Source organism: Spermophilus citellus (assembly GCF_964194105.1).
Source record: "Spermophilus citellus genome assembly, chromosome: 2".
NCBI lineage: Eukaryota > Metazoa > Chordata > Mammalia > Rodentia > Sciuridae > Spermophilus > Spermophilus citellus.
Window position 1 is genome coordinate 54,454,690 of NC_138183.1, and position 23,859 is coordinate 54,478,548.

At 32.8% G+C, this 23,859-nt stretch overlaps 1 protein-coding gene across 4 annotated transcripts in view; it reads right to left on the bottom strand.

Annotated features, from left to right (window-relative positions):
* CNTLN (centlein) overlaps positions 1–23,859 on the bottom strand; it is a 332,078-nt gene that overhangs the window by 214,688 nt on the left and 93,531 nt on the right. For 3 of the 4 annotated variants that reach the window (XM_081278288.1, XM_081278287.1, XM_081278289.1), the window contains exons 6-7: positions 23,091–23,224; positions 12,815–12,977 (exon numbers count right to left, since the gene is read on the bottom strand). In XM_081278288.1, the coding sequence (XP_081134414.1) occupies positions 12,815–12,977; positions 23,091–23,224 (297 nt within the window). Of the gene's footprint in view, positions 1–8,976; positions 9,082–12,814; positions 12,978–23,090; positions 23,225–23,859 lie in introns of those variants that run through there. The other variant, XM_081278290.1, reaches the window with a different exon arrangement.

Here is a 23,859-nt window from a genome sequence, read left to right on the forward strand (position 1 = left end):
GCATGGGTTAACTCCTTTTTTCCTTAAATTGATATTGGATTATTTAATGTAATTACCATTAAAGAGAGAAAAGTTATAAAACACATAGTTAGAACCTGAAACATGTTAGATAGTCTGAAAATCACAAATGCAGATATAATTCATATTAATATTTAAATCACACGTATGTATTTTAATGTTGTAAAAGATTAAAGTGTTTACTATTATAAGCTGGAAATGGTGGCACACACCTATAATCCCAGCTATTTAGAAGGCTTAGGCAAGAGGATTTCAAGTTCAAGGCCAGACATAGTAAAACACTATCTGAAAATAAAACAAATAAAAGACTGAGGGTATAGCTCAGTGGTAGAATTTCCCTGGGTTCAATTCCCAGTACCTCTAACAACCAACATTATATAAATATCTACATGCTTAGAGCAAGATAACATAATAGTTTACTTTTAATTATCTTGATCAGTGTTTCTGTTCTTAGAATGGCCCTCCATATATATGGTAAGTAGATACAGGTGTGAAACTATTGATTTGTTAAGGAGACTTCTGCAAAAATGCGATTTACTTCTTTCCTATTCTCAAAAACCATTTTAGTTTTCTCACCCTTGTTCCCCTATTCATGTTCCCCATCCTACCACTATGAACAACTGTTTCTAAACTCTTCAGATAATAAAATGAATATTATGTTATAAATCTAGTTTAAAAGTAAGAGAAACAAGAGGAAATGGAAGTGTGGATGGGAAAAAAAACAACATGGCACCATCAGTATGGATGTGCTCATGCCACAACTCTGTTATAACACTGTTGCAACTCTTCACTAGAGAAGTAGAATGTCCAATCAGAATGAGTATTACCTTTCAAGGAAGACAGTTGGCAAGAAAAAGAGGAACTAACAAAAGGTATATAAGGCAACGCTTCCTGCATTCAGGGCTTAGCCTATGGATAACAATCCACTGGGCCAGTGGTGGCACTAATAAATGTTGCTTCCTGCTGAATGCCCCAGTGCCCGGTCTCTCTGTATGAGAATCCCATAACAGAAGGGCAAATGACAAAGGGTGAAAAGTTGAGAGAAAAAGAGTAGAGGAAACAGAAATTTCAGTAAAAACCATAAATTAAGAAAATATAACCATTGGTTTTTTGAAAATATAAACAATATTGATAAACTCTTAATAAAACTAACCAAAGGAAAGAGAGAGAAGATCCAAATAAAGACAATTAGAGATGTACAAGGAAATATCATCACAGATACTTCTGAAATCCAGAGGATCAAAAATAGGAACTATTCAAAATAGAAACTATTTTGAAAATGTTTACTCTAATAAACTGGAAAATCTAGAAGACATTAACAAATTTCTAGACACCTATTTCCTCCCCAAATTGAAACACGAGGATATAAAAATCCAAACAGAACAAGTCAAATAATGAAATTAAAACAACAATTAAAGGCTGGGACTGTGATTTAGTGGTAGAGCACCTGCCTTACATGTGTGAGGCACTGGGTTTGATCCACAGCACCACATAAAAAAAAACAAATCAATCAATAAATATTGTGTCCATCTACAACTAAAAAAATATTTTTAAAAAAACAGCAATTAAAAGCCTTTCAACAAAGTAAAACCCAGTACTAGATGGATTCTCAGCTAAGTTTTACCATACCTTTAAAGAACTAACACCAGTTTTCCTCAAATTATTACAGGAAATTGAAAGGAAAGGAACCCCCCCTTAAGTACATTCCATGAAGACAGTATAACACTGATACCAAAACAACAAAACAATATCCCTGATGAATACAGATGCAAAAATCTTTAATAAAATATTAGTAAACCACATTCAAAAACACATCAAGAATACAATACGACATGATCAAGGGGGTTTCATCTCAGGGATACAGGTTGTTTCAACATATTACAATTAATAAGAGTAATAATTCATCACTTAAATAGAATTAAGGCCATGTTTTAGTCAGTTGTGGGTTTTGTTTGTTTGTTTGTTTTTGCTGCTATGACCAAAAAACCAAACCAGAACAATTTTAAGAAGGAAAAGTGTATTTGATACTCACGGTTTAAACAGTCTCAGTGCAAAAATAGACAACTGTATTCCTTTGAGCCTGAGGTGAGGCAGAACATCATGATAAAAATGTGAGGCAGACAAAATCAGCTGGGAACAGGTACCAGAAAGCAAAGAAACAGCTCTGCTCATTAAGAACAAAATAGAAACCCCAGAGGCACACCACAAGGAATCCACCTCCTGGAGTCACACACTATGTGCTATAGCTATCAACAAATTAATCCCTATCAGGGGATTAATGTACTGATTATGTTAAACCTCTTATAACCCAAACATTTCATCTTTAAACTCTCTTCCATGGTCTCACACATGAGCTTTTGGTAGACACCTAATATCTAAACCATAACAGGACAATATCATACAATCAACTTAATAGATGCAGAAAATGTATTTGATAAAATCCAGCACCCATTCATGTTTAAAACACTTGAGGAATTAGGAATAGAAAGAACTTACCTCAACAGTATCAAGTATACATATGAAAAAATTAAAGCCAAACTAGTAATAAATGAAGAAAAAATTAAAGCATTTCCTCTAAAATCAGGAACAAGACAAGGATGTCTATTCTCACCACTCTTATTCAATATAGTCCTTCAAACTATAGCCAGAGAAATCAAAAAAGAAAATTAAAGAGATACAAATAGGAAAAGAAAAAATCAAATTATCTATTTGCTAATGACATGATCTTATATGGTGAAGACCCAAAAATACTACACCAGAAGACTTCTAGAGCTGATAAATTCAGCAAAGTAGCAAATACAAAATCAACATTCATAAATCAGTAGCTTTCCTATACTCCAAGAGTGACTTTGCTGAGAAAGAAAGCAATGAAATCATTCTATCTATAATAACCATAAAAAATAAAATACTTGGGAATTAATCTAACCAGGGAGATAAAAGAGTTCTACAATGAAAATTAAAGAACACAGAAAAAAGAAGTTAAAGAAGACTTTATAAGATAGAAAAACATCCCATGTTCTTAGATAGACAGCATTAATATTGCCAAAATGGCCATATTACCACAAGTGGTACAGAGATTCAAGGCAATCTCCATCAAAATACCAACGACGTTCATCACAGAATTAGAAAAAAAAAAAACAATTCTTAAATTTGGAATAATAGGAGACTCAGAATAGAAATCCTGAGCAAGAAAGCAATCCTGAGCAAGAAAAGCAAAGCAGGAAGCATCACAATACCTGATCTGAACTTATACAACAGAAATATATTTTAAAAAAAAGCATGGCATTGGCATCAAAATAGACATGAAGACCAATGAGACAGAAGACACATAGACAAACCTACATATTTCAAACCATTTGACACTTCACAAGGTATCAAAATATAGGTTGAATGAAAGATAGCCTTTTTAGCTAATGATGTTGCAAAAACTGGATATCCATATGCAGAAAAATGAAACTAGATCACCATATCTCATCTTGCACAAAAGTCAAATAACACTGGATCAAAAACTTAGGGATTATACTAGAAACTTTACAACTGATAGAAGAAAACAGAGTCAACACCCCAATGTATTAGAACAGACACTGTCAAAATACACCAAGAATCAATAAGTGGGATATCATCAAACGAAAAAGGTTCCCTAGAGGAGCAAAGGAAACAATAACCACCATGAACAGAAAGCTTACAGAATAGGAGAAATTCTTTGCCAGATTCTCTGACAGGGTACTAATTTACAGAATACATAAGGAATTTAAAAAAGTCAACACCAGAAAAACAAATAACTCAATCAATAAATAGGCTGGGGAACTAAGCAAATGTTTCTCGTAAGAAAAAAACACAAATGGCCACCAAACATATAAAAAAGCAATTAGGGAAACAAATTGAAACTACAAAAATGTCTACTTGTTCTAGTTAAAATAGCCATTATTAAGAATATAAGTTATAACAAATGCTGGTGAGTATGTGAGGAAAAATGGTACTCTCACACTGTCAATGGGACCATAAATTATCACAAACACTCTGGAAAACAGTATGGAGATTCCTTAAAAAACTAGGAATGAGACGGGCATGGTGGCGCACACCTGTAATTCCAGCTACTTGCAAGGTTGAGGTAGAGTTGATTAAGAGTTCAAAGCCCTTCTCAACAACCAAATGAGGCACCAAGCAACTCAGCGAGACCCTGTCTCTAAACAAAATATTTTAGAAAGGGCTGGGGGTGTGGTTCAGTTGTTAAATTCCCCTGGGATCAATCCCTGATACCAAAAAAAAAAAAAAAAAAAAAAAAGTAAAAATAAAAAAGCCAGGCATAGTGGTGCAAACCTATAATCCCAGCAGCTCAGGAGGCTGAGATAGGAGGATCTGCAATGGCGAGGCACTAAGCATTTAGTGAGACCCTGTCTCTAAATAAAATACAAAATAAGGCTGGGGATGTGGCTCAGGGGTTGAATATCTCTAGGTTCAATTCCCAGTATCAAGAAAAAAAAAGAAAAGAAACAAAGAAATGGAACCACCACATGACCCTTCTATCCCATTCCTCAGCACTTATCCAAAAGAAATAAAATCTGCAGTCTTCAGTAATACAGGAACATCGCTGTTTATAACAGCACAACTCACAATAGCCGACATATAGAACCAGCTCAGGTACCTCTCAACAAATGAATGGATTAAGGAAAAAAACTACATACATAATGTAGTTTTACTCAGACATAAAGAAGAATGGATTATGGTGTTTGCCAGTAAATGAATAGAATTGGAAAACATCATGCTCAGTGAAATAAACCAGATTCAGAAAATCAAGGATCAAACATTTTCTCTAATTTGCAGAAGCTAGATAGAGGGACTGTCAGTGGAATAGAATGAAGTGGAGGGGGAAGGAGGAAGGTCAGCAAAGAGGAGGAAATGAGGAATCTTACAAAATTATGCTATGTATATATATAAATATTCCATAGTGAATTCCACTTTTATGACTATAAAACAGCAATTAACAATAAATATATAAATATATAACTCTTGAAGAACTAAGCATAATAATAATTGAGAACAAAACTGTTAATATAAATTTTTGATTCAACTCACCTGAGCCTCACATCCAAACTCCAAATAAAATTTTGGAAATACTAAAATTAACCTATGTGAAAATATTTTAAAGTAATCAGTTTAATCTCATTGCATGAATTACTAGACTATTCAAATACACTGGGAAAACCCTAGATAAATATAAGAATAAAGACATTATGGTTTGGATATGAGTCATCCATTAAAAGCTCCTGTTAATCGAGGAGGTGAAATGATTATGGAAGTCATAACCTAATCAGTGGATTAATTCATTTAATAGATTCATAATTTGAATGAATTACTGGGTGGTAAATGTAGGAAGGTGAAGCCTGGTTGAAGGAAGTAGGTCACTGGTAGTGTGCCTTATGGATTTTTTATTTATCCCTAGATCTTCATGCTCTCTTCTGCTTCTCAGCTGCCTTGAGCTGATATCTTTCCTCCACCATGCCCTTCCACCATGATGTTCTGCCCCATCATGGGCCCAGAGCACTGGAGTCAGTTGACAATGAATTAATACCTCTGAAATCTTAAGCCAAAACAAACTTTTACTCCTCTTAGTTGTTCCTATCAGGTCTTTTGGTCATAATGACCACAAACAAAACAAAACAAAAAACTACATAACACAATATTTAAGTAAAATAATCTAGGATCAGAATGAAAAATTTGATGTAAATGAACAATGGAAGTCTAAACACACATGAAAATAATCACAGTGTATCATTCCCAAATATTAAAATCCTGTACTCTATAACCAATACATTTTTGGGGCAACGGATGGGGAGAAGTTTAGTAAAAATCTGCAGAAGGTGAATGTTATAGCCAAATTTTAAAAACAAATCAAATTTAAGCAATCAGAGAAAATAATAGAGTAATGATGGAGTCCCCTTTCACAGAATATATTAATATGATATACTCTTTCACCAATAAATAAATAAATAAATAAACAAACACAATGGATTCTTCATAATAACAATTCAGATATCAGGGTAAATTGTGTAACATTAAAGGTTATTTAATATTGAAAGAATGTTGATGAGAATTCCACATGCAACTTGTAGAATTTGTTTAACTGAATCCTTTCAGGATAAGATCATATTATTACAGGTAAAAATAAACTTATATTGTGGGCCTTAAAATAAAGTTTAAATTTATGGATTCTGAACTCAATATTAATGAGATTTAAATTCTACAAAGGTAGTTGTTTGAATTTAAACAATAGTCTAACCCTCAGATATCTGATTTATAAAACAAAGATAGTAATTATTATAATAATAAATAATAATGGTTTCACAAAGGGTTAGTGTGACATGCAAATAAAGAAACAAAATCTTAACTGCAAAGACATGATAAACAATAAAATAAATAAGAGTTCATTGTTAAAACTAAATGGTTACTTAGGGTGGCTTGCCTTTTTACCTCAGTTTACATGATATTGTTGTTGTGGTTTAGATTTGAGGTGTCCCCCAAAAGCTCATATGTTAGATAATGCAAGAAAGTTTAAATGTGAAATGATTGCGTTATGAAAGCCCTAGCAATCAATTCATTAATCCACTTCAAGGGATTAAATGGGTGGTAACTCTAGGCAGGTAGAGTATAGCTAGGTGGGTCACCGGGAGAGTGCCTTTGGGGTATATATTTTGGCCCTGGTGAGAAGAGCTCTCTCTTCTACTTTCATGTCCTGAGTTGCTTTGCTCTACCACACCCTTCTGCCTTGATGTTCTGCCTCTCCTGTGGCCCAGAGCAATTGAATTGGACATCTATAGACTGAGATCTCTGAAACCATTAATCCCAAACTTACTCCTCTATGTTGCTTTTCTAGGTCTTCTGGTCAAAGCAAGAAAAAAAAAAAACCAACTGTTCTGAAAAGATGCATGTAAATGGAAAGATAGGTTTTCTCTGGCTTTTAGTACATTTTTTACACTATTTATTTTATATACAGTTGTGATCTAGATGGAAGGTTTCCTCACTTGTTAGCTTCTTCATTGCTATGACAAAACACCTGAGAAAATCAAATTTTACACAGGAAATTTTATTTTGGCTCACAGTTTCAAAACTTTCAGTCCATGGCTGCTTGGCCCATTTGCTTATGGGCCTATGGTTGTGAGGGTGTACATCATGATGGAAGTCTGTAGTAAAAGAAACCTGTTCAGCTCAGACCAGTAGGAAAGCAAAGTGAGAGGAAGGGGTTAGGGTTCAAATAACCATGGTATCCTCTTTCAATATCTTCTAAAGGTTCTACCACATACAAATATTTCCACAGGATGACAACCAAGCCTTTATTACATGAGCCTTTATACCATTCTTTCCCTGGGACACAAAAGCTCATGCCAATCTCAGAATGCAAAATGCATTCAGTCCATCTCCACTAGTCCCTAGAGTCTTAACACTGCCAGCACTGAAGAAAAGTCCAAGTACAAAGTCTCCTCTGAAACTCAAGGCAAACTCATCTGTAAGTCCCCATAAAAATCAAAAAGAAAGTTACATATGTCCAATACACAATGGTAGGAAAGACACAGGGTAACATCTGTATTCCAAACATTAGGAAAAGGGTTATGGAAAGAATGGGGAAGGATCAAACTAAGACTAAAACCCAGTAGGCAAACATTAAATCCCATTGTCTCATATCTGCATCTAGGTCACATAGTGTATGATATGATCCCATTATCTTGTCAGCTGCAGCCCACATGGCCACGGTCTTGGACTGTTTTGGTTTGGTGCCTGCAGCTTCCCTCAAAGGGCGTTCCACATGCTTGGCATCTCTAATTGTCTTGGGTCTCCACTGAAGCTCTAGCTTCACTCTCACAGCTTTACACACTGCCCTGTCAGGGACTGCTTGCAAGAACTCTGACCCTACCATATACTTCCTGATTTCTGTATGCTTTTCTTTGAAATCTTGGTGAAAGACTCCCTGACCCTATAACTCTTGCTTTCTAAATACCTGCTCAAACTAACATCGTGGGAATAATGCCTCCATTTGCTACCAGCAACAGGTGTTAGTCAAGCCTACTTGAACCAGGGTTGAAATGCTTTGCCTCTGTATGACTTTATGGCTGAACATGGGGAAACAACACCCAGGAAAACAATTGCCTAGGTGACCCTATATAAACAGGATGCCCAGGGCCATCTTCTCAAATGAAAGACCTTTAAAAGGAATTTATACCTTTACACACTTGGGTCTTCAATTGGTGGGTTCTTGCTGATTCCTGAGATGCCCTTAAGGTATCTTTGTTATTGTACTGATGCAAAATACTTGGCTTCATTTTAATGGGTATTAATATCTATATTCACTTGGCCAAAACTGTAAATGCACTTCTTTTCTTGCCAAACTGCAAGTTTTTCCAAATTTTTTCAGTCTTATTTTGCTCCCAGTTTTCATTGTATACTTAGCTAAAAGCAGCCAGTAATAACTATGCTGCTGCATGAATGCTATGCCTCCTTGAAATTTCCTCTGCCACATAAATAAGTCTATCACCTTTAAACTCAGTCTCACACAAAGTCTCGGGGCATAAACAAAATGTGGACAAGTTATTTGCTAGAACATAACATGCACAGTCTGTATTCCATTTCCCAATAGAGTCCTCATATTCATCTGAACCTCATCAACATAGCCTTTAATGTCCTCATTTCTATCAGTATTCTGGTCTTGGAGCCTCCAGCAGAGTCACCCATTAAGCCCCATTTACAGCACTCTAGGATTTTTCTAACACAGCTCTCCAAACTTTCCCAAACTCCTCCTGCAAACCTATTTCAAAAGATTCTGAACACTGCCTATTGGTCACATCAAGGACCCCTCTTGTTAGTACCAAAAATCTGTATCAGTCAACTTTGTTGTTACATGATTAAAACACCTGGAAAAATCAACTTATTGAGGAAGAAAGATTTATTTTGGCTCACAGTTTCAAGGATTGCTTTCATGGATGCTTAGTCCAATTGCTTTTGGGCCATTGGCAAGGATACCACAGCATGGATAGAAGAATCCTGTCCACTTAATGATAGCCTGAAAGAAAACTGAGAGACAGAGGCTGAAGACCAAATATCTCCTTCAAGAGCATAACCACAATAACCAAACTTCCTTCCACTAGGCCCCGTCTCCTAAAGGTGAAATCTCCTTCAGCTTCCACCTCCTTCCAATACTGCCACAGGAATCAACCAAGTCATATCACATCAGCCTTTGGGGGAAACTTCAATTTCTAATTCTAGCACTTATATTCTTAATTTTTCCTTCTTATTATACTATCCAGACCAATTTACCCCCTCAGGTAAAAATTAAGTGAACAAGAATAATATTTAAATCCATATAGAAATATCCCTGTTAAGCTTTAAGACACTACAAGCATTAAGATAAGCATTTATGCTTTTAACATTGCATCACCCAAAGTGATATATACACCCAAAGTGATATATACCATACTATACAACTCCTTAAAACTGAATAATTTAATATTTACTGATCATGTGGCAAACAGGTTCCCTTCAAACTCCACAATCCCCTGAGCCTTCTTATTTAATAATTTAAACATTTTATTTTCATTTATGACCCAATTAAAAGTGAATTACACACTGTTAATATGATGTTACTAACTTCTTCATAAAAAGACCACTTTCCTGAGTGGGTGGGTTTGAGTGTGTGCATGTGTATATGTGTGTGTGTGTGTGTGTGTGTGTCTGCATCTGTGTCTATGTTCAATACATTCTAATAATTACTAAGAGTCTGAACTAATAATAACAAAGAGATGTTTACTCCAAGTTCATTATAATAGTGAAAATTTTAAATTATAATTGATATTGTAAAATTGTTAAATAAATTATTATTTCCAAAATAATTATATGTCATAGCTTTTAATATAATATTTTGCTAATTTGTTATTGTTGTTGCAGTACTATGGAATGAACCCATTGTTGCTCTACCATTGAATATATCCCCAGAACGTTGTGTTTTTGAGACAGAGACTTGCTAGGTTGCCCGGGCTGGCCTCAAACTGGCAATCCTTCTGTCTTAGCCACCCAATTAGCTGGCATTATAGGCATGAACCATGTACTCAGCTAGTAGAAGACATTTTTAGTATGTTTACAGATACATTAAAATTTACTTGAAAGCTGAAAGTAAATATTCAAAGTGTTAATAATACTTGCCTTTGGGAAATGGAATTGTCAAAGATTCTGTTTTTATTAGTAACTACTTATATCTAAACTATCAAACAAAAAAGAATTGTAATGTCTCCTGACTGCAGGCAAAATTTATAAAGTATAAATAATAAAAAAGAATTCTGAATTGAGTTAATTTGAGGATATTAATGCAAACATTATGAAAATTATTATTTACTATAAATAAATTAAAATAATATAGTGAGAACTACAATTTCAGAGTAATAATTAAGTTAATAAATATCAATAAATTTTACAAACATATGCATGCACACACAGTGCAGAAGTAATGTATGAGGAACAAATAAAAAGAAAAATGAAATTCAATGTTGAGAAATGGAGGACAAAAAATAGACTAAAGAAAGGAAAAGTAAGCCAATTTTTCAAAGCAGCAGATCTTAGTTTGTACTTTTTGTCTTTTTATCTGCCTCAATAATATTCATAAGAACAATACATTTCCACCACTTAGATATTTCTCATGTTTCTTGTAGGAGAAAAACATAATACTAGTGGGAAAGATTCAAAAATACTGAGATAAAAATTTAAGTTAGAACAAGTTATACAAGCAAGAAAATAATAGTTCTGTCTCTCAAATTTAGTAAGTAGATGGTATCTTTGCTGACAATGGGATGTGAGGGGTTCAGGCACTGGAAGCAAGCTCAAAGACCTTGAGGTTGAAGAAATACCTGGTATGTACAAGGAACAAAAATAAGGTTAATATAGCTAAATTGGAGCAAATAAACACAAGAAAAAGTTTAGCATCACACAGGGTTTTACTTTGTATGTACTGGGAAAACAATGGAGAGAAAAGAGGAATAACCACATTTGATATGCTAAGTTTTAGGAAGAATATCTTGATATGTGTTGAGAGTTCACTCAAAGGCATGAAATCAGAGTAAAGAAAACAAGTGGCAACTTACTGTTATAATGCATGATAGTGACATGGCTAAAATGGTGACAGAAGGATTGATAGGAAATAGAATTCTGGACATGTGTTAAGACAAAGCAGAAAAGTTAGTTTTGAACATGTTGAGAGTGAGAAGTCCATTAGGCATCAAAGCAAAGAGATTACTGAGTAAGCAAGTAGATATACTCCTTCCTAAAGATTTAGGAAGACATTCAAAGTAGACAAGTTTTCCCCAGAACACAGTACAATTTTGAAAGCATAAGTGATTGGATAAAATCATCTAGGATGTAAGTTTAAACAGGAAAAGAAAACCAGATATGACAACTGAGGTCTGAGACATTTTAACACATGAGATAAAGACTAGGAAGGACCAAAAAAGAAAATAAAAAGTAACAGGACTGAAGGAAGAAAATCACAGTACTGTAGTGTATTGGAAGCTAGGAAATGAACAACAACAAAATAAAAAAGGATTTCAAGAAAGAATTATCAATGGTAACAAATGTTGAGTAAAAAGTAAAAACTAAAACTAAGTTACATAAAGTGCATAAAGTGTAAATTTTCAAATCATTTAGCAATGGAGCCTGGGTGTAGAAACAAAAGCACAGGGGGTAACTTCATCATATAAAATAAAAAGATAGAACTGCTTTAACTGAAGCAGAGAGATAGGCTCTACCCTCCCGTTCAGTATCATTTATGTCCTTGGGAAAACTTAAAGACAACACAGAATATTACTAAAAACCACTGTATGAAAACATCATTTAAAATTATGTTTAAGAAAACAAACAACAACAAAATAATAAAATGAAAACGTGTTTAATGTTACATAATGAAATTACTTATTCTGTGTTAATTATAGAGATTAGGTTTTCATCATGCTAAAAGAAAAAAGATCCAATTTGTAGAAACAAAATGGATTTTATTAGTTAAACTCTTAAAATGTCACCAGCTTCAAATATTAAAGGAAGTAACATTGCTCTCATAGTGTTAATCCATATATAAACTATTCATATAAATAATTTAGCCAATTATGCAAAATATATGAGAGAAAACAATAATTTTTTGAAACTTACTGCTGCTGACTCAGTTATCCTAACTAAATAGCTGGGTACACCTACTTAAGGGGCTCCTGAAACAACAGTAAAGTGAAATGACTACTAAAAGAAACATACAAAATAAAGAGGAAAAATCCTTGAAAATTATTGATCCTGAAGATCTCATCAGCATTCCCCTTTGTGTTTGTGCAGATCTGCCAATAACATACTGTACAAATTTTATTATAAAAGTCTGTCATAGATCATAAACTAGAATAACATTTGATTAATTTCTCATAGCAGAATACTGAGTAGTTCTACTCCCCAAATCCTCTCCAATTTAGGGGTTATACCCCTACAAGTTTCATAGTATATGTCGAAATTTATAAATACAATAAGCTATGGAATAAAGCTATATCTACATTATAAATAATTCCGTTCTAATAACCATGAACAAACTGACAAAATACTAAATATTACCCAGTTGAACTTCACGTATTTCATTGTGAATATGGAAAAGAAAAAATACATATAAAAGGGAGTAATACAGAAATGCTAAATTTAAAAAAATGCTAAATTTAAAAAAAATTTTTAAAGTAATGCATTCCCCCATGTTCATATCTATAAATTTATATTTTATAACTAAATAAAAGCATACTTTTTGGTATGATATACTTTCAGCTGTATGGGCATCTTCCTGATTTTTCAGTACTTTTTGTGTGTCCATATTGAGAACCTGAAGCTGCTGGATCAGCTCTGCTTGCTGTGCTGTATGTGCACTGTTCTGTTTGTAAAGATTTTGCAGCTCCTGCAATTCTTTCCTGTGCAAAGCAAGCAATAAACAGAAAGAAGCACGAATAAAAATCATCTCAGTTAAATAATTGTGTTCATCTAAGGTTATAGATCAGCTTCCTATTTTTCATCTATTATTTTTTACTGAAGGCAAACTTATTAATAAAAGAAATAATATATAAAGTATTTAATATTTATCACATACACCTAGAAAGTATTGATAGAACTACTATAACTTTCAAAGGCAAATACTTATCAATTTTCTTTTATAGCTTAATAGCAATAAAAATCCTGGATATATAGTCATAGAACCACCTTCTTACTGAAATTAAGTTAACACTTCAGTTCCAAAAATTGGTAAATACTGTTGTCAACTGTAGTTATCATATAGTTTTGAAGAAACAGTAACCCAACCATCCATTTTATATTATACAAAAATTTAATATATTTTTTAAATGCCCCCCAAAAATAGCTTTCATTTTCAAACAAGAGTTCCTTAAACAACACTGTCAGTTCTGGTTTCTAATCTCAGGGGCCTGGCTGGGATTCCTATGATTCCTCTAATCCAATTTGAAGAAGATAATGAGACAAGAAAGTCAGAACAAACAAAAGCAAGACAAGGGAAAACTAGTCCTTCCAAGTCACTAAGGTAAAACTGGTAAGCAGGAGGACAAATAAACTAGTGGTGGTAATGATGGCACAAAAGGTCCAGGAGAACCATATCTCCAGTATAAACATTTCCAGAGAATTCTGGGGTAGTTAATACTGTGTGATACAGCTCATACAAAATTGAAAATTATTTTATGTATTCAATCTGAAGAGAGAAATTTTTAGATATATATTTCATCAAAATACACTTTATATTATATATTTTGGAGATTGGGGTATTTTTCTTTTTTTATAGAGATGATAAATAGCATGTGTGTTAAAGACTCTAATGCTTGAAGTGAAAACAAGAGGATAAGATGGAAGCTGAAAGGTACACATAGGCCACATCAAGAACTTTGGACTTCCATAAAGTAAAGATTTAGGGTGTGTAAAGGAAGACAGGGGAAAACAAGGTACATTTTCATTTTATATTTTCCCATTTTTTATTGGTACATTATAGTTCTATATAATGGGGGATTCAATGTTGGAAGTTTATACATATACACACAATAGAACTATTTAATTGGACTAATATCATCCCCAGTATTTCTCCTTTCCCTCTCCTCCTGCCTCCCCCTGGTCATATTACTCTATTTTCTCCCCTCAATTTTCATGAGATTCCTCCCCACACCCAACATCTTTCTTTTCTTTTTTCCTGTTTGACTCCATATATGAGGAGAAACATACAACTCCCGACTTTCTGAGTTTTCCCTATTTTGCTTGGTTTCAAGTTCCATCCATTTTCTAGCAGATGACATAATTCATTCTTCTTTATGGTTCAATAAAACATACCACATCTTTATCCTTTCATTCATTGATGAGTATTTAGTCTGATTCCATAGTTTGACTATAATGATTTGTGCTGCTCTCAATGTGTATGCATGTATCACTAAACGATGCTGACAGTGATTCTTTAGGATAAATACTGAGGAGTGGTATAGCTGAGGCATATAGGGGTTCCATTCCTATTCTTTTGAGGAACCTCCATACTGATATCCAAAATGGATAAACTAATTTACAATCCCACCAACAGTGTAAATGTGTTCCTTTTTCTCCACATGCTCTCCAGAATTTATTATTGTGGGGTTTTTTTGTTTGTCTGTCTGTTTTGGTTTGGTTTTGGTTTTGTTTGTTTGCTTTTTTCAGCTCTGGGTATTGAACCCACAGTATCATGCCTATTAAGCAAGCACTCTACCACTGAACTATATCCCCAGTCCTATTGTTTGTAACCTTTATGGTTGCCATTCTGACTGCAATGAGATGGAATCTCAATGTAATTTTATTTTGCATTTTGCTAATTGCTAACAATGTTGAACATTTTTTCATATTTGTTGGCCATTTGTATTTCTTTTGAGAAATGTCTGTTTAATTTGTTTGTCCATTTATTAACTGGATTATTGGTAGGGGTTTTTTGGGGGGATGCAGGGGGTTCTTAAGTTCTTTGAGTTCTGTATATATTCTGCATATTAATCCTGGAGGAAGAGTAGCCAGCAATGATTTTTTTCCTATTATGTAAGTTCTCTTTTCACATTCTTAATTGTTTATTTTGCTTGTGGAAGCTTTTAGTTTGATGCCACTCCATTTATTAACTCTTGGTATTATTTCCTAAGCTTCGGGGGGGCCTTTTGAGAAAGTCAAGCCCTATACCTATATGTTGGAGTGTTAATCCTACATTTTCTCCTAGGAGTTGCATAGTTTCTGGTCTAATTTTGAGGCCTTTGATCCACTTTGAGCTGACTTTTGTGTAGGGTGAGAGATAAAAATCTAGTCTCTCATTCTTTATATAAGGATAACCAGTTTTCTCAGCACCAATTATTTAAAAGGCTGATTTTTATTCAATGTATGTTTTAGACACCTTTGTCAAGGATCACATAACTGTATCTTCTTGGTTTCTCTCTGTGTCTTCTATTCTGTGTATTTGGTCTGTTGTCTGTCTATGTCAGTACCATGCAGTTTTTGTGATTATGTCTCTGTAGTATAATTTCAAGCCAGCTACTATGATGGCTGTAGCATTGCTTTTATTGGCACAGAATTGCTATGCCTACTTGACTCTTTCATTCTTCCAAATGAATTTTAAGACTTTTTTTTTCCAGTTCTATCAAGAATGTCATAGGTAATTTGATAGAGATTATATTGAATCTGTATATTACTTTTGAAAATCTTTGTGTCTTCTTTGACTTCTTTCTTGAAAGTTTTGTAGTTTTCATTGCAGAAGTCTTCTTACCTCCTTTTTTATTTAGATTTAAATAAATCTAAATAAATTTATTTAGATTTATTCCTAGAGATGTTTTCTTGCTGTTGCTGCTGTTGAGACTGAGGATTCTGTTGTTGTTTTCTCTTGTTTTTGAGGCTACTATGAAAGAAAGTGTTTTCCTGATTACCTTCACAGAATTACCACTGGTGTATAAGAAAGTTATTTTGATTTTGTAAACTGATAGTTCATAGAATTTGTTTATTAACTCTGGCAATTTTCTGGTAGAACTTTTTGAATCTTCTAGGTACAGGATCATATTTTCCAAAACAATGAAATTTTGACTTATTCCTTTCTCATTTGTGTCTCTATTATTTCCTTCTCTTGCCTGATTACCCTGGCTAGAATTTCTGGTACTATATTGAATAGGAGGTGAACAGTTTTCTCTTGTTCTGGGTTTTAAAGAAAATGTTTTCAGTTTTTACTCATATGTTTTCAGCTTTTCAATATGAGGTGGGTTTGGGGTTTGATGCTGAGGTATGTTCCTTTTATCCCTTGTTCATTCAGTGTCTTTATCATGAATAGATGCTGAATTTTGTTCAAGGATTTCTCTGTATAGAGACTGTTATTTTTTACATGGTATTTTTCTCTGTGCCTATAGCTTCAAACTGGTGATTCATTTACATAAAAAAATCTTAAATGAACAAAATAAATCCTCAGACAGTTGTTGAAAATGGGTAGAAAATAATACAGGAGAAATAAGCTCTACTTTTTAGGTGTTTAGGACATTTAATATTCTCTAACCACAACCACATCCCCTGTTCCCATACATATTTGCATAAACCATCTTTTGCAACTATTCAAAAATAGTCACTTGCACAAAATAATAGTCCAAATATGGGGAGAAGAAAACCAATAATGGCACGATCCTCCCAGGGAATGTGATTCAAGAGGAGAGGAAAAGAAACTCACAGCAATAATCCATGCTACATACTGCCATTATCCATGAATAAAACTGGAAAAAATGACCAAAGGATATAAGCAATAGAACATCTATCAGAGAATAGTGAAGATATATGTTAAGGAGGAGAACTAACTAAATGCATTTGGACAAAAGACATGATGAAGGTAAAGGACATCATCTTTCAATATAATGTAAAAGACAAAATTCATTTCTGCTCCAATGTTAGAAAATATTTACTATTTCTTAGAGGTTCGGAATCAGTAGGGTTAGATTTATTTACATTACAGACCAAGTGCAACAAAACATATGTATCTTTAATCATAAGAAACATACTAAAGAATAGGAAGATGCTTGTACTATTATGAGGCATTTGAGGATTAATAACTCAACTGAAGGAAGACTATATTTTCATCTCATAACTCATGCAATTTTCTGGGCATACTCTCAGTAAGTAGAATAGAAGCATAATTTATGTATATATTTCTTTTAATCCCTATGCCACCCTATGGAATATAGATAGGATGAGGGCACACTGATGCGGAAATATAAAAATTAGAATTTGATTAGTATCAAAGGAGGCAACAAACAAGTTTTACAAAACTCATACATCTGGACCACTTGAAAACAATGAATTTGTCTAGATCTCTCCTCATTTGAAAACAAATTTAAAAAAGCAAATAGTACAGATGGGTAATTAATATTAAGAAAAACTAATTGTGCATAATCAAAGGAAAAGTATAGTCCTGGGGAGGAACAACTGAAGAAATTAGAAAAAAATATGGGGAAAAAAAAGTCATTACATCTATCTGAAACATCAGTTAGATGTCAAAATGTAAGGGCATGTCTGAGAGCAGGGAATCTTTCTCATTGCTACCAAGTACTTAAGATAGTTTTCCTCTCTCTTATTAAATATTTGGTTTATCAGACACATATTATGTATCTATTTGCTTTCACTTCACCTAGTTCTTAGACTTTCCCATTTTCTGCCTCAACCTATGAATTACCATTCTTGCTTGCGAAATTTACACAATTAATGTGGCTCATCACTTGAGGATAAACAGTATGCTGCACGCTTAGTCTCTTTATACAAGTTTCAGACTCTGATAAAATGCTATCAGGCCTTGGTATGAGTGAACTCTGACCAATGGAAGATGAAACACAAAAGGAACCAGTGGTCAGATAAATTATCTTCTTCCATCTGACATACTGCTCTAGGGCCTAGTTTCTCTCTACAGAATCAAGCTGGGTGGCTAATTCAGTACACCTGAGCTCATCAATAAAAAGTAGACAACAAAATAATGCATCATGTTTACTTTTTATCTTTTCATGCCTAAAATTCTTACTCTTTCAATCACTTTGATGGTAACTGAAGCTCCCAAGTAAATAATGGATACTTAATTCCTAACTGAGGTTCTATTTTCTAGGATATCTGAAAACATCCATCTGTTGAATGTGTGGAATGAAAAGGACAACATAAAGAAGGATAGTTAAAAAGAAAAAAAAGATGCCATCATGGCATTAAAATCCATAATGAGAGCAGTTATAAGCAAAATCAAAACTATGGAAAATAAAATGAATTATTTTAGGTTCAAAGGCCTGAGAAAAACAAGGAAAAAACGAATCAAAAATCAATAAGAAAAAAGAAGTGATAAAGTTCAGAGCTGAAATTAATGCAATAGAGAGTAAAAGGGCAATACAAGGAATCAATGAAACAAAGAGTTAGTTCTTTGAAAAGATAAATGACATTGATAAACCCTTAGGCAAACGAAAAGAAAGAAAGAGACAACCCAAATTAATAAAATTAGAAAAGAAAAAAGAACAACAGATATTATGAAACATGAACAAAGATGATATAAAAAGCCTTAATAGCTCCATAACAATTAATATAATTAAAGCAATAGTAAAAATCTCCCAATGAAGAAGCCAAGACCAGATGGATTCACAGATGAATTTTACCAGATCTTTGAAGAACGAATATCAATGTTCCTTAAATTATTTTATGAAATAGGAAGGGAAGGAACTCTTCCAAACTCACTCTACAAAGCTAGCATTATTCTGTTACCAAAACTTGATATGGACATAACAAATAAAGAAAATCATAGACCCATATCCTTGATGAGCACAGATACAAAATCCTCAATAAGATAGTGAAAATCAAATTCAACATCACATTTAAAAAAATCATACACCATAATCAAGTTGGTTTCAATCCAGGGAATGAAAGGTTTTTTCAATATATGCAAATAAATAAATGTAATATATGACATAAATAGAATCAAAGATAGAAATCACATAATCATCTGAATAAGTGCGCAAAAATACCTTCAATAAAATTCAACATCCCTTCATGATTAAAAAAAAAAAAACAGTCAAGTGTGGTGGTACACACTTGTAATCTCAGTAGCTTTCGAGGCTGAGTTAGGAGGATTTAGAATTCAAAGCCAGCTTCAACAACTTAGGGAAACTCCTAAGCAATTGAGTGAGGCTCTGTCTCAAAATAAAAATATATATATAAAAAGGGCTGGGGATGTAGCCCAGTGATTAAGTGCTCCTAGGTTCAATATCTGGTAAAAAAGAAAAAAATATAGCCATAGAAGAATTCTACCTCAACATAATAAATGGTACATAAGAACAATCCATAGCCAACATCAGACTGAATGGGACAAAATTGAAAGCATTTCATTTAAACTAAGGAACAAAACAAGTGTATTCATGCTTACCACTTTTATTAATTATAGTACTAGAAACCAACCAGAGCAATCTGGCAAGGGAAATAAATAGATACAAATAATAAGAGAGGAAGTCAAATCACCCCCATTTGCAGACCATAATTATTCTTGGTATGGTTTAAATGTAAGGTGTCCCCAAAATGTCCATGTAAAGCAGGAATAGTCAAGTAAAATTAAGGGATATGAGAGCTATAACTTTATCAGTCCATCCTACTACAAATGGACTGACAGGATTATAACTGTAGAAAGGTGGGCATGGCTGAAGGAGATGGGTCACTGGGTTTGTGCCTTAGAAGGTTATATCTCCCCTGTGGCCCCTTATCCCTACCACCCTTCTTCCTGACCCTGAAATGAGCTAAACAGCCTCACCTGGAACCATGAAAAATAGAGATGGTTATCTATGGACTTAGACTTCTAATAATGTGAATCTCTTTCTATAAGTTGTTCTTGTTAGGTATTTTGGTCACAGTGATGTAGAAGTTAACTAAAAAAAAATTATATGCCTAGAAAATCCTTAGTAATTAGTCAAAGTCTCTTAGAACTGATACATAAACACAGCAAAGTAGCAGGATACAAAATAAATCTACAAAAATCTGTAGCTTTCCTATACATCAACAATAAACTCAGGAGAACAATGTCATTCACAAAAATAAAGAAAATACCAAGAAATAAACTTAACCAAAGAGGTGAAATACCTTTACAATGAAAAGCATAAAACACTTAGGAAAGAAAGTGAAGAATATACTAGAAGACAGAAAGACATTCTATATTCATTGACTGAAAGAATTAATATTGTTAAAATGGCCTTACTACTAAAAGAATATACTAGAAGACAGAAAGACATTCTATATTCATTGACTGAAAGAATTAATATTGTTAAAATGGCCTCACTATTACTATAGAATATATGCAATCCACATCAAAATGCCGTTAGCATTCTTCCCAGGAATAGAAAAAAATCCTAAAACCCATATGTAAGCGTAAAAGACCCCAAATTGATGAAACAATTCTGAGAGAAAGAAAAATGCTGGAGGCATCACAATTTCCAAACTCAAAATATACTATAGTGCCATTGTAACAAAGACAGTATGGTACTAGCATGAAAATAAACCCACAGATCAATGGAATAAAATAGAGAAATCAGGAATAAACCTATGCACCTACAGTCACCTGATTCTTGACAAAGGAGCCAAAAGCATATGTTGAAGAAAAGACAGTGTCTCCCACAAATAGTGCTGAGGAAACTGGATACTGACATGTGGAAGATTGAAATCAGATCCCTATCTCTCTCCCTGTATAAAAAAAAATAATAATCTCAAAATGGATCAAAGACCTCATGCTAAAAACCTCAAACTACTAGAGGAAAACATATAAGAACATATAAGCAACAATTTCTTGAATAGGACTTCAATAGCTCAGGAAATAGCTAAAATTCACAAATGGAATTACATCAAAATTATAAACCCTCTGCAAGTAAAGGGAAAAAAAAAACAGAATAAAGGGATAGCCTGAAAGAACCTCTGCCAGCTATTCATTTGACAAAGAATTAATCTCTCACACAAGAATCTACTTCTCAGTGCAATATGGCAACAATTTCTTTTCTTCTGGCCTAAGGGTGGTAATAGTATCATGTCCTTGATAATCTATGGTTGGTATTATTCTGAATCTGATATCTGGAGAGAACAGATATCATCATCATAATGAGTCTTCCAAACCATAAACTTGGTATATCTCTGCACAGATATTGGACCTTTTATTTCTCTCAATAACGTTATAGTTCTCTTTATAGGGATCATTTACGTCTTTAATTATATTTACTGTTCATATTTTTAGATATATTATAAACTGAATTAATTTTAAATTAATTTCCTAATTGTTTTGCTAGTATAAAAATGCAATTGAATTTTAAACACTAACCTTGTATCTACCAAACATGCAAAACTCATTAATTTAAACAATATATATATATATATATATATATATAATGAAATTTTCTATATAAATTTATATTTTTGACAAATAATTAGGTCGAAATTTTTTCTTTGGTTTTAGTTCCTATATCTTTGAATATTTACTCTTTCCTTACTGCATACTTGTTACTTATGACTACATGATACCCATTATTTTGCAAAACTATAGATAAAATTTAGGATCCGAATTGTTCTGTTCATCCTCCAGAGGTAATTTACACTGGCTTTTGCTAAATGCCTAGGAAAAGTAGCAATCCAACTGAATTCAATTTCAGGATTCTGACTTAAGCATTTTCTAAACCAAAATTAGGACTATATCATCAAGACTTACTTTTTGGTCAGATTCACAACCAATTTCCAACAAAATTTTCACCTCAATTATCAAATCATTACCTATTAAGCCAAGTTTTGTTTAGACAACTGGCTAATATTTTTATACCCAACTTCTCAGTAAACATGTTTAGATATTCAGTATGTATTAGAGATAAGTAATTATTATATGAGCATATAGACTTATATACTTTAACTTTGAATAAAATATACTTGAGGTAGTTCACTACAATAACTCATAATACAAAAAATAACATGAATTAAATATTCAATAAAATATATAAATAATTATGAATCCCCCCAAAATCAATCCATATAGAAATAGAACTAAGTCATCCTCATTGTTTATCAAAAAAGCATATCCAAATAAGGGAGTGCCTAGGACATTTTTCCACAATCCTGGCTTTGTGTGTCTTGAATATAGCACACAGCTCATGTTTGTATGTCATAAACAACATAACAGTATACTTAAATGTACAAAACTGTATTTCACCGAATGGAACTATAAAAAGTACCAGCATACAGCACTAACTAACTTAACCTTCTTATCAATGCCCACTAAAATGAAAGAAAATTCACAACTTAAAGTTACTGAAAGAATAACTCTATCCAAATATATACCAGAATGGTAGTCACTTTCACCATCTCATATAAAAACTTTTTATTTAAACAATTAACTTTATCATTTACCATTATAAACAAACCTTCAGTGTCATTCGATGGTCTGTTAACCAAGCAAAAATCCTGTCCTGATCTATAGTCTGACACTATTTTCTAGGCAAGGCAATTATGAAGTAAAGAAACAGGTAGAATTAACATGTTTCAAAACACTTTAAAAAAACAAGTATAGCATGTTTACCTTTTCAAGTGTTTCCACTTTATGTGTAGTACTAAAAAATTAAAAATGTTGATGTAGAAAGAATATTTCACGAAGTAGAACTATATAGGACATGATAAAATAAAAATTAAAAATTCTGTTTCTCATTTATTATTGTTGATTATAACAATGATTATCATTTAATACAAGGCCAGGAACTTGAATAAACAATGAAAAAATGCATGGTCCTTAAAAACCGAAGTAAGGGTACTCCTTGCCTATGCATTCTTAATCCTGTGAGCCCTACTTATTCTCCTACAAAATTATTCCCAGTTTAGTGTACATAATTCCAGTTTTTCAATGCAGAAACACATGTACCTATAGAAGACGTATTTTGTCATTTTTATGGGTGTTCATAGTAAGCATAAATGATATCATACCAAATGACTAATGGCATTTCAATAATGTTAAATTGAAAACAGAATATACTTGCCTGACCAGGGTAATATCCATATCCTTTTGAAGAAGTTCAGTCTGTTTATTATTCAACTGTATTGATAGAGCATTATATTTACTCTGTGATACTTCAATTTCTTTCTTTGCTTCAATTAAATTTTCTTCAAAGGCCTAAAATTAAAGCACTTATAATCAAATAAAATAAACATGCAATGTAACAACATTTTTTATATTTATACTACAAAATGACAGAAAATTAACACAACTGTTACACTAGTCGGATTTTTCTTCAGAAAGAAACACTGTAACTTACCTTCTTGATATGAAGATTAAGAATTTGAAACAAAAACTTAAGAAACTGAATATTTAGTTATTAAAATTATAATATATTATTTAATGAAGAAGTTTATTAAAGGAAAAATGAACTTAAATTATTTTAAAATTAGTCAAAAATGGTAGTCGTCTCCTTATTTTTTTGTTTCCTTGTTTTAAATGTATACACAAATATACTCAGAGAAAAAAGGATAGGACAACAAAGAAAACAAAATCATGTTCTAATGTCTGAGACTCAGACCATGTTGTTCTCCTGATTTATGGTAAAATTTCACCTGAATTTCTTCAAATTTGACCATTTCCATCTGATCATTCTCTTAAATCTTTTCTACATTTTGAAACAATTTCAAAACTTGATTTTTAATATATAAATTAATTTCATTGTTATGAAGAATAACTTAAAGTTTATTTCTAAATATAGTATGCCAACAGACAAATCATCCAATCATTATTTTCAAAAGTAAGCAACAGGC